This window comes from Coloeus monedula, assembly GCF_965178545.1.
Source record: "Coloeus monedula genome assembly, chromosome: 6".
NCBI lineage: Eukaryota > Metazoa > Chordata > Aves > Passeriformes > Corvidae > Coloeus > Coloeus monedula.
Genome location: NC_138786.1, coordinates 9,884,946 through 9,900,090, shown reverse-complemented (window position 1 = coordinate 9,900,090; position 15,145 = coordinate 9,884,946). Strand labels below are relative to the sequence as shown.

Genomic DNA, 15,145 nt, shown 5'->3' with positions numbered 1-15,145 from the left:
CTGTGCAGAGCATGGGCAGCGTGTGGCAGTGGTGTGGCTGCAGCACTCGTGAGCCACCAGCCCCTGGCAGGTCCGAGCAGGAGCTGTGTCCCTTCTCCAAGCACTGCAAGGCGGGGAGGTGTGGGCTGGCAGCTTGGGCAGGTCTGGAGCAGAGGCCCCTGTGAGGCTGGAGACCCACCTGGAGCGCTACTGCACCTCCGTGCTCAAGGACCTGCATCCCAGAAAGGATGGCAGGACCCAAGTCTGCTGCTCTGAGCCCTCGGAGCTAGCAGCTTCACTGAGCACAAGGACTGAAAAGAAGAATATTCAGAATTTCTGCCTCAAATTAACTTGGATTTGCTTTTATTGCTTTACTGTCTGGGATGAACATGTTTCATGGATCCTGAGTTTAAATTAGGGCTGGAGGCAAAAGTCCTGCTTCAGCCGTGGGACCCAGAACAAGGCAAAGAAGAAACATTTACACTGGGAGAAGGGGAGGTGATTTTAATCTGAATGCAGCTTGCACCTAGAAAGCCAACTGTTACCTTGTAGATACAAAGAAAAACTAACACTGAGCTTTAAATAATGTACATTTCCAAGATGCCCAGCTGTTAACCATTAACCCTGTAGCAGGTTGAAGCATAGAGACAGATGTTCCAAAAGCGGTTTTATTTTCTGAAACAAAGAGAATGAAGCTATGCATTAGACAAATTAAGAAGAAATGCAAATATTTACACCCAGTTGAAACAAGATGCTGGAAAAACAGGCGTGATAAAATTGCTGCAATTAAATGTAATTTAATTTGTAATTCTAAAAGCACGCTTCTTCCAAAGGCAGCCTTTGAGTTTTCCTTATGGAGTGTACTGTTGTGATGTATGGATTTTCCTGGCTTCTTATGGCATTTTAATCAACAGCCCAATGATGTGATAATATTCCTAAAGCAGAAAAATAAGTGACGTTTGTTTAGACATAATTAATGAAATATTTATGTTGCATGAGGCTGTGTGATAAAGCCCTGTTCTCTTAGTCCATTTGCTTCTGATTACATTTGTGATTTTTTTATATGACCAGACATTCTGACGCCAACTATTTTACACTGAGCAGATGTCATGTAGTAAAAATGGGTGCCAGATGCTACAAGCCACATAAGGGTAATTTGTTTAAGAGCTGGCTCAGACTTTGTGCATTCAATTACACTGTATAGTGAGCCTTATACAATCATTTGGGTAATATGGCTAACTTCAGATATACATTTTAATGAATGTTGAGTGCATTCAGAACAACGTGCTACATGCAGAGTGCTCAAGGAATTAATTTATTTGTTTGTAGTACCTAGAAAAAAAATAAAATATATAGCCAGACATTTTTTGACAGGGATCAAAAATTTAATTAGTGCTGTCAGCTGAATTTCCAAATTGCTCTAGGTGCTGCTGATTAGAACTCAGGGCAGGTGCAAAGTGTCTAAGTTAAAGAACAGTATTCTTTGCTTCACTGACAATTTTGTTCCTGCATTTTAGGATATGAACACCTATCTGTCAGAAACCAAGCTACTGAGTATTCTACTTCATCCTCCGATGAGGAATTTGAATCCAAGCCTTCATTAACACACAAGGTAATCTTGACTTGGAAACAGAAAGGTATTTCCTTAGCTGGGCTGTATTTAAAATTCATCATATGATTCCGATCTAAAACACGCAGCGATTCCTCAAAGTGGGGATTGGAACGCTGGAGGTTACATGTCACGGAGAGAAAATACATTAAGACAGATGAACATCAACATTTCTTTTGCCTCTTTGGATCTTTAATTCCCCCAGGTTACAGCAGCGCTGACAGAGGAGGTCTTAATTTGACAAACAGACATGTTTCACTGAAATCACTTTGAAGCTTCATTCTTAAGTGGCCTTAATACGTAGCCCAACAAGCAAACTATTGAAAAAATTAGACCAAACAGATGCAGATTTCCTTTGGGGGAATACAGATTCATTTGAGAAGTGCTGCAGGCAGGTTGCCTGGAAAACACTCTGTTTATCCTAATCAGCACAAGTGTGTGAGCCACAAAATCACACTCAGGCCCTGTACCCTGAAAGAGCTGACTGCAGGAGTGGGAGCCGGGGGCTACAGCACCCTGAACCCTCCATACCCAGCTCTGACGTGGGGAAACACAGCTTTTTTGTCTGAATAGCTCATCAGAACTGTGTTCTCTCTTTCCTGTGGAGCATATCAGTAAGTGGAGTTAACAGTATGAGGTGGCCTTTTGATTTGTTGCCTTTGAGGGCGGGAGGAAGAGGAAGGAAAGCAAAGTACTGAAAAACACTGAAAAATACGAAAGCTAAGTGGGACTTTGAATGGAAACAGAGGAACCAAAACACAGCAATGTGTGGTAGCACTTGTCACCAGTGGCCCTGCGTCAGGATACACTGAGATGTCAGGATTCTTCATTCATCTTTCCTGTTACAGGAAAGCCAATCTATAGTATGATAATGTTATGGTGAATTAAATAAGGTTTGAATAAAATAGAGAAAAGAAGGGAGGCATGAGAGCAAACTGGATCAAAGCAACCCCCAGCAGTTCAGGCAGTCACGGGGAGGGCAGGACCAGGCAGGGAGAAAGCAGAGCTCCAGGGGAGCTGCCAGAAATGGGGAGAAGGATCAGCTGTTGCACATGGGCATTAGCAGTGATTCAGTTCTGATGCACATTCCTCACTCAGTGTGTTTCTTTCAGCTGCCTCCTACCCATCCCTTTTCATGCCAGTTCTGGCTGCTATTTTGCCAGTACCACCACTGGTATCTGGCAAAACTTGGTGGGAAAAATTTTAGTGACTTCCTGGCTGGTTAATTTTTTAATTGTCTGGCCTATGGTGCTCATGTATGCTGTCTCCTCAAAAATGGGAACACCACAGCCTTGAAGCACATCAGGATAGCTTAGGTTAAAGGCAAGCTGGAGCAATGGCAGATGATTCCCTGACCAGCCTTGCAGTATGTGCTGTCCTGCTCTCCTGGCAGCAGCAACAAGTGCCCTGGGGAAAAGCAAAAATCTCTGTAATGCAGCACAGAAATAGCACTGGGCAAGGTTTCACAGGGCTTCAGGTACTGTCCCATGATGTAAATTTTACTACTTTATAGCTACAGCAATGGAAATGGGTTGAGTTTCCTTAAACTGGTGCTTTCCCCAGCCTGTGCATGGCCATGTGCAGTGGGATGCTATATACAGTCAGCTTTGTCATTTGGACACTTTTTATTGACATACTTCCCACTCACTTATGGTTGCATTAAGAGCTTGTAGGGATTTAAAGCCAACATAGCAAATGCATGTAAATGTTCCTGCAGGAATGTTTCCCTTTTGCCCCGAGCACCCTGCAATAGCTCACCCTGCTTTGGGCAGGGGATTGGGGCAGACCTAACCTCAGTGGCTCTGTGATTCTGGGGGAGGCTGGAGGAAAGCTGCAATAACATACTTCTGCTTTGATTGCCTTTTTCTTTCTGTGTCTTTTGTAGGCAAAAAGGGCTCTCAGAAGGAGAAGGAAGCTGGAGAAGGAGACAAAGCAGTTGATTAAACAAGAGGAGCTGAAGAGGCTTCACAAAGCACAGGTGAAAATGTAGCTCGCAGATGTCCCCTTTGTCTCCCAAGAGTGACTCGTGAGGATGGGGGTATCCAAAACGGGCTCTGCACCTCCCCTCAGTCCTCACTGTGGCTCACTGCCTTCTGTGCTGAAATCCCCCCAACCACCAGGAGCAGGAAGGTGCGTGTGGCAGGGCCCTGCATCTCTCTGAGTGACAAATCCATGTCAGTCCCTGGAGATCATAATTATCATCATAATTTTGTAATTGTGGATGAAGAACAAGAGGGAATAGTGACTGGCAATAAGAATACACTGAAGAGGGAAAGAGACAGAAAGGGGAAATAACATCAACCCCACAGAATGTAAGAAACTCGGCGATTACCTCTGTGTATTACAGGAGGATACAAAAATACAGTGATGGCTTTTGTTCTCTCCCTGCCATAACAATGAAAGTGAACCATTTTTTTTTCCTTAATGATGGAAAGTCACTTCATTTTATACAGGCCCTGCTCCTCAGAAAATGCTAGAAAAGCTCTGGACTCTACTGACGTGTTATTATTCCCAATTACAGTTTAAGATTTGTAAATGCACTTCTGCACAATTTGATCTCAGATGTATCCTATTTAATACAAAGGAAGAGCAACTATGTTTTCTTTTTTATCTGAGAATTGTAAATTATCTCAAGGTAAAATTAGATGCATACATGACTACTCTTATTTTACTGCTTTGTGGAGACAATCAAGTCCAAACTTTTTGAATGATCTTTCGTATTAGGCTGTTGCTGAGGGCTTGGCTTGGAATGCCCTAACACAGCCTGAAATGGGAACTGCTGAGCATCTGTCTTTGACATTTCAACCTTTTAAGGTGTTTCATGCCTTTTATCCCCACCACACCTCTGAAAATCTTATTTAAAAGGGAATGGACAATGGATGTAGAAATCCTTCCTGAAGTGCCGCTGAATTGTCACATCTTAGCTATTAGACCCTTTTCTTTCTGGGTCAAAAGCTTGTGAAATATGAAAGAAAACCAAAAAAATCCCATGGACAATAAGATAGCTAGCAGAGCTTTCTAGTTGTAAACCTTCCCTATTTATATGAGCTTTATCAATGTAATATCTCAGAATATATGTCTCTGAATATGAAAGTATTGACTTTTTACGCCTTGTGAGACACAGAAACATTACGATCTCTTTTTTACAATGGGAGAGCTAAAACTCAGAAAAACCTGAGGTTCTTTTGGTACCTGTGATACCCCCATAAAATTGTGATCGACATCTAGTGGCATATTTAAATTGCTTAGGTGCTTGGAACACTTCATGAGTTGGCAAGAGCCACGACTCCTCCAAGACCTTTCCAAGATGTTTCTCTAAGCACTGAGACCATCTTTTGTCTCCGAATTTTGAAGCTCTGTCTGTAGCTTTTATATCGTTACATTTTTGCAGGCAGTCCAGCGCCAACTAGAAGAACTGGAAGAAAGACAAAGAGCTCTGGAGATTTTTGGTGTTGAACTGGAGAGAGAACTAAGAGGAGAAGCAGGTACACAAAGCAGTGTTTGCTTGTTTGGTGGTGGGTTTTTCAACCTGTTTCAAAGCAGAGGGTTTTAATGGTTGTCATGGAAATAGTTTGATGCAAAATCTGAAAAGGAACAATAACTGGCAGGACAAAAATAATTCTTTAAGCATTTTCTCAAACTCTTTGTTAGCTGAAGTACCTTTACATTGAAGGCTTTAAATTTTCTGTTGGTTATCACAGATTTGGAATGATTTACAATGCTATTGAACCTGAATTTACTTTTCTCCTCACCTCCCCCCCTTTTTTTTTTAAGTCCCATCCTGAGCTTAATTTCATCTTGTGGAGGGAACCAGTGAGGTTTCCAGGAGCTGTATCTCAGTTACCAAGCCAGCAGCAGCCCATGCCTAGTAACAGAGTCCTTAATGACTTTCCTGGAGTGTGAAATGCCATTAATATGATTAGAGCCAGTGGCCATGCTATAGCAACAGCAGCATGCAGGCACACACAGAGATCCCAGCAGCACAGCTTTTCACCCAGTGGGCAGAAGATGACAGGGATGTCACCCTGGCCCCAGCCAGAGGCAAGGTTTTCCCTCACCTGAGCTGACACTCCCAAGCCCCGAGGGTTGTAGGATCCTGCCACTGGCCCAGCCTTGGCACTGCTCCCCAGCACACACGGGGTGAAGCACAGGGACAGGACACCTGGGGCTCCTGCCAGGCTCAAAATGGGGATGGGCGTGTGAACCATGCACTTAAAGGACTTCAGAGGGGGCGGGGGGTCTGTGCTGAAGGGACTGACAGCCTGAATGCAAATGTGTCTTTCTTTACCTCCACTTTAGAAAACTGAGCCTTGTGTTTTCCTGACAGGCAGTTGCACAACACGGAAAACCCAGATATATTTTGGCACCTGATCTTGTTGTTGTCTTAACCAGGCAATCCAGTCCAACGCTACGTGCTGGCCTTTTAAATGCCATATTTCATAGCTGCTCTCACCCCTATTCTGACACTGCACTAATCAGTTTGGCAAGAGAGCATTCGCCCAACCTTTTATATTTATTAACTAATTTCCTAGAATTGATCGTGTCAGTCTATTCCAAATTTTATTTAAAAGGCTAGCATCTATTTTTCTTAAATGAAATCATAACCCTTTATCAAAGAGCACCCACCTTACTGCCCGTGAGACAGTCTGCTAAAAATGCTTTGAGGATTTGGAGAGTTAGCTTTTTTCTTCTGATTTGTATAAAGGTGGTTGTTTTTTGGAAACCTCAAAAATAGAGAGGGACAAGAATCTTCTAGCTCTTGGGATAGACACCGAATACCAGGATAAATGGCCTAGAGCCACTTCTTGTTGTTGCTGTTTTGACAATCGCATTTCCTAAAGAAGGCTGTCTGCCAAGAGATCGATGCTTCTCATTCTCTTACCATCCTTGGTAATTGGATTGCCCTCATTAAGGTGAAAGTACTGGTTTTTTCTCCCTGTTGATTGTTTGTGTGTAGGTGGCCAGTTACAAATAGGGCAGATACTGAAACGTAGGATGTTACTGTCTCTCAATAACTCTTCTGGTGCAAAAGCACGAAGCTGTGAGTTTCCCAGACAAAATGTGAGTGCTTTGTTGCTTGTAATAACAAATGTGTAATGATGCAGGAATTGGTGAGTTTAATATTCTGTTCAAGCTTCCTAAAAATAATGAGCATTATTGTTTAATGAATGACCAGTGTTTATTAGGTTAAGTTGTATTTAAGCAGGTCTGCGCTTATGCAATTCAAGTGATTTAATAGGTATTATTAAGGTAATTAGAAAACGATCACAGTTCAGCAATAATATTGAGCTGCAAAGGTTGTGAATAACCAAATTTAGAGGCAGGCCTGCAAACACCAGTCTTCAGTGACATTTACGCAACTCTCCCCTAATAATTCTGTAAGCCTGGGATGAATGGCCCCTTTGTTAGGGGGAGTTATTCATTAGCTCCTCAACTGAATTAGAAGAGAACATGCGTGGGTGCGAAACAACTGCCATGAAGACTGATGAGCAAAATGAGGTTTTGATGATCTTCTAATTGTAGTGACAACAATTCATGCATTAAAAAAAAAAAACAACAAGGCCCCCAAAAAACACCCCAAAAAACCTGAGAAAAATAGTATCAGTCCTATGAGTAATTTTTCATGCTCATTATTTCCTTTATTCCACTTCAAAATACCAAATAATAAATCACTGATGTACCATTGCTTTGTTTTCCACTGACATTTGTGAAGGCTTATGGAGAGCTTCTGCCTACAAGAAAATACAGAAATAAAAATCTCAAAACACGTTTTCCACTGAAATTAGCATAACGGCTCAGTTGACTAAACAAATCATGAACAATGATGGTAAAGAAGAAAACCTACGTTGAGAGAGAACATCAAGAAATGTCTCGGTGCTTCGGAAGGCGAACAAATATCTGCACATGTTGTAGCTAGTTTTTGATTTCATAAAAAACATATCCAAGGTGTCTTGGAATTTTCAACAGAGTCAAAAGAAATCAGTTGTAAACCTGTAGAAGTAAGGAATATGAGGTTTAACTGTACCTATAATGGTGCAAACTGGCCAAGACCCCTTTACTGTGTGGTGACTGTAAGGAAGGACAGTGGAGCATCAATCTGGAGAACAGAAGGTTCAGGTTTTGAGAGGAGTGTTCAGTAAATACTCCTCCACAGCCTGTACAATTCCTTCCAAAGTGATGAAAATAGAAATACCTATGATGTAATTAGAAGAATGTCTGACTTTCAAATGGATCTCAGTCAAAAGAGACTTGGATAAACCAGGAGGAAAGGTTTGCTTTAGCAATGCTGTAGGGAAAAGCCAACACAAAACAAACTCACAAACTGTTTTCCCTCTAACCTTTAGAAAGATCTGTCGAATTGCATTATGCAAAATGCTTCTTTGGTTTGGTCTACCCTTGGAAGGCATCGAGCACTCCATCAGACTTAAATAACAATTAACATTGGTAGTAACAAACATTTGAAAAGCTCAGGGAAAAAATGCCCCTGGGAACACTTAGGGGACGTTCTGTGGGATGGAGGAGGAGGCAAAACAAGGGCTACTTTTATTTCATCTTGCACTGAGGATTTTGCAAAAATGAATGTTCTTCTGCAAAGTGTGTTATCTTTGCTTACCTCAATCAACCTACAATACACAGTCTTTTATTAGAGATACAGTGATTTTAACGTGTAAAGAGGAAAAGTTAAAAGAAGGACTATTTTTGCCTAAACAAGGAAACAACAAAAATGGAACAGTAACATTTTGTGTCTGTGCCACACTTAATGCATAACAGCGATTGCAGTGTTTTTACTGACAGTAAAATAAATCAAAGTTTGATGATAACTTCTTATGGTGGCATACAAAGACCTAAGGCTCTGAATACTAATGCTGCATCCTTGAACTGGATCTGTAAGAAACTGGCATGTTCCAGCAAGGACTGCTCCTGCAGTCACTCTGAGAAGACACTTTTTATCACCGCTTGCTGACCTGGAAGATCCCACAGGAACACATCCATTACTGCCAAGTTTTAATGGAATCAGGCAGAAATTGAAGAGGGATTGCTCTGCCTTCTCCTGCTGTTTTATCGTCCTGTTTCATGGTAATTTCCAGTTGGGGTCAAGTCCTGATGACAAACTGCAGAACTGCACCCACACCAGCATGGGCCCAGGTAACTCCTCCGGCGCTGGCAGGAGGTGACCTGGGTTCCCTGGGATGATGGTGTCTGGTGAAGGCATGCAAATGGGCTGGTGATCCCAAACACCCAGCAATTTCTCTTGGCTCAGGAAGATGGCTAAAGGGCTTCACTGGGTGACATCGTTGCTGCCCCAAGGATATGGGCTTTAAACTGCTGCTTTTGAGTGGAGTCAAATCCTGGCTCTGACCTAAGAGTGAGGGGCAGCTTAAGTTGTAGAGACAAGAGGGTAATACCTGGGGCAAAAAAATAAAGCACATTTCAAAATGACAAGAAAGAAAGGCATCAGAAACACTGCTGAACTGCCCAGGACTCTGTCTGTCTCTCCCCTTGGTAATCTAGTTTAGTGATACTCTTGTAATTGATGTCTCTGGAGCTTGAACCTGAGACATTTTGGGTTAAGTTTCAGTGCTCTCAGTCACATAAAATACAGGTGCAGTCCTCTTAAAGTACGAGAAATCATATAAGCTTCCATTCATAGAAAACAGCCAGGCTGGTTTGTGGGGATTTTATTGTTGGTTATCTAGCACTGTGGTGTAAGGACTGAGGAGCAAAGAGCTGGTTCCCCTGCCTGCTGGCAGTACTCCTTTTGCTGCATCCTAAGTCTGGCCATCCCTGCTTCCATGTGTGGTGGGGAGTGCAAATACCATGTGCTGGGGCAGGAGCATGGGCTGGCTGTTGGCTTTATGCTTCTGAAGGTGCCAGTGTGTCACTTAGATTGTTGCCTCAACCTGGAGCAGTGAAAGATACTTGCTTCCTACAAGTGATCACCATTTTGTGGCAGCAGGCAGTGGATGGGCAGAACAGAAGTGGGAGGTGTGTTGGCAGTGCCATCACTGCCACTGTAATTCTGCAACAAAGGGAGGTGGCGTGGCTTTGTTTTGGGAAAAAAATGAATGGAAAATGTGAGGTCATGAGGATGTTACAAAGGACAGCAAGGAAAAGAAATACATATGTTCTCTGACTTGCCATTTGAAAACACCCAGGGGTTCTTCCTTGCCAAAGAGTTTTGTACAGATGGTATTTTAGGAGAGTAAAGGTCCTCACTTGATGAAAGAGATCCATCATTTTCTTCAGCAAGGCAGAGTCAAGCTGTGAGCTCTTTGGGAGGACGACTGTGTACTGGTGATGCCCCAGCCCAAAGTGTTATAAACCCACGCAGTAGTCATAGATTTGTCATTCAAAGCAGCTGCAGATTTAGAGGCCAGGTGACAAAGGAAGGGAAATTTGAAGAGGATTTGGTTGTGTGTCTGATGTCCACTGGAAGCAGAGGTTAAGTTGATACTTGCCAGCATGTGCATCCTGAAGGCTGATTGTGTTAATGGAGTATCCACTTAGACATAGCTCAGCTCTGAAGCCCAGTTTCAACAGAGAAAACTCTCTTATCAAAGGCAGAGCTAAGAGACAGAAATAGTGCCCATTAAAGTCTACGTGATTATTTGAAAGGAAAATCTTTAAGACAAAAGTGTTTTAAAATCCAGTGCATCTTTAACGGCAATTAGCCACAACAGTCAACAAAAAAGAGACAAAAAAATGTTATACTTGTTGTACCCAGCCATTACTGGTGGAAGTTGCATACAGCAAAACCATCTCCATTTGAATAATGTGGGCTTACAAGGAGGACTACTGAAAGAGAACTTAGTTGGCAAAGGCATTGGAAAGAAAGCTGGTAAAGCACACTGAAGTCTCCTATTTTACACAGATTCAGGCACAAAGGATGAAAATCAGATGCTACATGAATGGTTTGAGCTGGTCATGGAGAAGAATAAATTAATGCGTTATGAGTCTGAGCTCCTGATTATGTAAGTAAGGACAAGCATTAGTATTAAAGATGGGGAGGGGAGAGGAAAAAAGCGTACTCACAACTCACAATGTACCTGAACACCTTGCTGCGTGCTGCAGTTCGAGACAGTTGTGGAATAAAACCCAGAGTAGCTACAACCTGTTTGAACACAGATCTGTAGTTGAGGCCTCCTCGTCCTTCCCTCTCTCAGTGGTTCAAATATTTCAATCCTATATGATACTCTGAACCAATGTGGCACAGAGAGCTCTGCCTTCACATAATATGGGTCTAATGAACACTGGGGCATTTTTTCCTGGGAAGAATAATAGTCTGACAAATTCATCTGGTTTTACTGAACATAGGAAAAAAAGATCTAGAACTTCACTACAGCAATGAAACAAGCAGGTACAGCAACACAACAAGCAAATAAACCCCACCTCAGATGCCACTGTTGTGGTTGATGGAAACAATGTTTGCTGTAGCTCCCTCAACTCGCCTCCCCGCTAACACACTGGAGACAGGCCGAGGTGACTCTTGGATATTTTCTCCACTGTTTGTGGGCAGTGTGGGAAGGCAATGGGAGCCTCAGCAGTCCTTACTCACGCCTGGGTTTCCCACCTGTGCAGGCTGCTCATTGCCATTTATCATTCCCATATCACCCAGCCCAGCCACGAGCTCCAGCTGCACCCCAGTTTCTCCCCGGCTGTGCTGATGCTGCGGGGGGCCGACCCTTTCTTGCCCCTCTCCTTGTCATCGGTGTTGTGGTAGCAATGCTTTCTTCTCACACTGTCTGGGAGTTAAAAAAGCAACAGTGGGCTGCTTTTAGCACCGCAGGACACAGAATGTTGTTGTCTGGGTGTGTTCACGTGTTAATTCCTCTCCCTCAGGACCTGTGCAGAGGGCCTGGTGAGGCCCCTCATGTGTGGGAGTGCTCAGCCCTATCCAGAGTTACACTGTGGGTGCCACCAACAAAGCACAGATGGTTCAAAGCCTTAAGCACTGCTGGGTATGGGGGAGTTTAATGCCATACATAATGTAAAAGGTGGCAGTGGTACTTCTGGAGCTGCTCCGGAGATGTTGGCACAGGCAAACCTTTTAGCCTTGGTAGCCCATGAGGAGAAAATACTGGATAAGCAGAACACAGAATCTCGTAATTGAAATAATATTAACATATATGTCTTCACTGAAAAAAGCCTCTTCTTTAACATATTTTTTGCTGCATCCAGAGCCCAAGAGCTAGAATTGGAGGACCACCAAAGCCGGCTGGAACAAAAGCTGAGAGAGAAAATGGCCATTGATGGTAAGTCAAAGGGGACAGTGTGCTCCAGCCCACAGGGACAGACCATGCCAACCCCTTGTCCAAAAAGGACCAGGATGGCCAAGGCTCCTGTGCTCCCTCTGAGTGCAGCTCAGCCAGCAAAATGTGAGATCTCCTCTGACTCCTAGTGAAGACAGCTGAGCTGACCTGCCCAGTTCTACACTGAACGGGATCTGAAGCACTGCACGTGTAATTACACTAATTGTGCTCTCCAGGCAGCCATGTCCAGCTGATAATGGGCAGCAATGGGAAGAAACTTCTTCAGTCACCTAAACAAAGGAGGTTATCTGCTCTTATGTAGCATTGCTGGTTACCACAGTGTTTTGGGACTGCTTTGAGGTATTTGGGATTACAGTTTGGGCTTGTCCTTTCATGTGGCATTTGAAAAGGGAAGCATGGGGAGGAGGAATGCAGGGAGAAGAGTGGCTCCATAGCACTGAGTACCCCAAAATATCCTGCTGTGTTCTAGGCATGTAGATTGCAAGTGACAGCAGTTTTCAGTACGTTTTCTGAAAAATACTTTCCATTTTCTTACAGGTACTACATTTCATGTTGGGATTTTTACCTTATAAACTAAATTTAAACTACAGCTTAGTAGTTTTTATAAATAACTAGTGCTTTTCCTATCCCTTCCAGTCTAACTTTTGTTAAAAGATCTACTCTAGACATTATGAGCCCTAGTGGTCAACTTCAAATGGCCCAAACCCAGGAGAAAATTTCCCTGAACCCTGAACTCTAACTTGAAAAATACTAACTACTATTGACTTCATTATAGTCATTGACTATAATGTTAATTCAAGCTGTGCACTAACAGTTAAAATGCAAACAGTGCTCTGGTTTTTAACCTCTTTTTTGTGATCTTTTAGACAGCCTTAAAGATGAGATGGATCTGAATGAGGAGGATGAAATTTTTACTGAGATGATGAAAGTGGTTGAAGAAAGGGACAGACTCGTCTGTACCTTAGAAGAGCAGAGAGTGAAAGAAAGAGCAGAAGACCAGCACTTCGAAAGCTTTATCTTATCTACAGGTTATCAGCTGAGCAGGATTTAAACAGCCACATGCAAATAAACATCCTTTCAGCAGTATTCCCTATCACGGGGATACAGTCTTATGGAAAATGAAGGAATTCATATTTAAAATCAGCTTATTTGGGAAACACATCATTTTGTTATCAAAAGCTTTAAAGTCGTTCTTTTGCTCACACCAGAGACAGCTGTTTCACTGTCAGCTCAAAGGATCACTGGGATACAGATCTGGACTGAATTTGCCTGTCTGATGGGCACCAGGGTCTGTGAAAGGGAAATCAGAGCTCTATTATTCTCTTGGAATTTTATTTTAATGCTCAGAGTAGAGTTTCTGAGGAACATGATGACATCATTTAGTATTCCTGAGACAGCCTTACTTTCCATCTGTTTGTCTGAATCTCTGTGTGGCTTTGTTAATATTTTGTCACAGCCAAGCTATGGTCAACTAAAGAAATGTCAGAAAACAAGCATCTCATAAAAATAGTGTTAGTCTTTATTTCTGGTGGAGGAAGAGTCATTTGACTAATGACAACATATAAGCACTTACTAAAACTACTGTAAATGCAATGTCAGAAATTAATTTTTCAGGTATTTATAAGTTTTATTGCACTGTGTATTTTTGAACAAGAAGTTAAAGCAATGTTAAATCCCTGCATTTTGTAAAATGGTAAGGGATTATCAAAGGGATGACTATCCTTTCAGCTGTTACATGCTCGAAGAAGTTTCTGTATATCAGAGATTATTAAAGTCTTTAAAATACGATAAAAGATAATTTTAAAATAGTAATTCAGACCCAATTGATATTTATAGGGCAGGCTTTACTATGACAGACTTTGCAATTCCTTCAGAACATACATCTCAAGTTGTATTGTTGAGTGTGATGAATGGTATAGCATTTAAAGACCTCCCCGAGAATAATCCCTTAAAATGACTGCAAAAAATGTTGAGTTTTTAATATCAACATTTGATAGAAAATACTGTGCTATGTCTAAATTACATTTATCTTGCTGCTTGAGAATATATGCACTTTTTTTGCTTAAAGGGACCATCTCCTATCCTTTTGGTACATGCATTTGTAGATATTGGCAAAAAAGTGCAGAAATTCTCCTAATTTAAGTACCGTCTTAAATCTGAGATAATTCTGCAATTTAAGATTGGTAATATTCCCAACTGTATGTGTGATGCACTAGATTTTCAAACTGAAAAAAACTGAAAGACTGTTTCTTTCTGAATATCATTTTACCTCGTGCTCTGAGAAGATTTGATGCTCTCATTATTTCATGAATGGTGCTAATTTGCAGCATCTGCCTATGGTACAGCCAAAGAGAGAAGCATTCCTGTTAAAAAAGCTTTAAACTGAAAAACCTTTTGGTGAGTACAGGTAAAGTAACAGACACACTGGATCCTGTCACAATAATTTATTAATTATCTTCAGGGTTGGGGTTTTTTTGCTGTTTTGCAAGAAATTTGAAATACCCTTTCTAAAGGTAAAAGCAAGTTTTTGTTATTGGCCACAGATAAATAATATACCTCTGTTGGTGCAAGCTTTATACTATTGCTCTGCAGTATTTATTCATATTTATTTATTAGACTGTTTAAATAGGGTAGGAGTGTCTGGTTACATTTTACAGTTTGGATGTTGTCTCTAATTTTGATTGATAAATGTGTATTTCTAACAGCTGTGTACAGCAAAGCTGTGCATTGTAGAGTAGACAGCTTTATAGATTTGGTAAATAATTAGCAATAAAATATGAATTAAGATTTTAAACAATGTTCTCAGTGACCATAACTTGAAGGGATACCCTTAAAACACAGCATTCAGGGCTTTAACATATAATTTGTCTTTCATCATACTGGGAAGATAGGGCAGAATCCTTAAATGTGTTCCAAAATAACCACCAGACTTTTTTCCCCCTGTCATTCATAGGTTAAGCATACCTGATCTTCAGATGACATTTTTACTATGATGGATTGCAGTGATTGATTTTTTTAAACTAAATCTATTACTTAAGACTGACACAAGTAGGAGAGGCAGAGAAGCAATAAATATTTTAATTTTCTCTGTTGAGATCTGCTGGTATTTCCAGTTTTGTGGAGAAAAATTCTGGGTTTTATCACTGCCTCATGTAGTCCTGTAGAAAAAGACAGTCTAGAAAATCTATCATAGTTTTCTGTGAGAGTCATAATGTTTTCAAGATATTTTTAAAAAGTCTGAAAGCAAAATTCTTAAAGCTTTGCACAGGTGGGGAATTCTGCAGAA

At 41.6% G+C, this 15,145-nt stretch overlaps 1 protein-coding gene across 1 annotated transcript in view; it reads left to right on the top strand.

The window, feature by feature from the left end:
* The window catches only part of MICAL2 (microtubule associated monooxygenase, calponin and LIM domain containing 2), a 116,370-nt gene extending 103,380 nt beyond the window's left edge, over positions 1-12,990 (top strand). Inside the window, exons 31-36 of the mRNA XM_082283566.1 lie at positions 1,497-1,591; positions 3,474-3,566; positions 4,980-5,073; positions 10,461-10,560; positions 11,768-11,841; positions 12,726-12,990. Coding sequence (XP_082139692.1) covers positions 1,497-1,591; positions 3,474-3,566; positions 4,980-5,073; positions 10,461-10,560; positions 11,768-11,841; positions 12,726-12,910 — 641 coding nt within the window. The 3' untranslated portion in view covers positions 12,911-12,990. The remainder of the gene's footprint in view (positions 1-1,496; positions 1,592-3,473; positions 3,567-4,979; positions 5,074-10,460; positions 10,561-11,767; positions 11,842-12,725) is intronic.
* Positions 12,991-15,145: the final 2,155 nt, after the last annotated feature.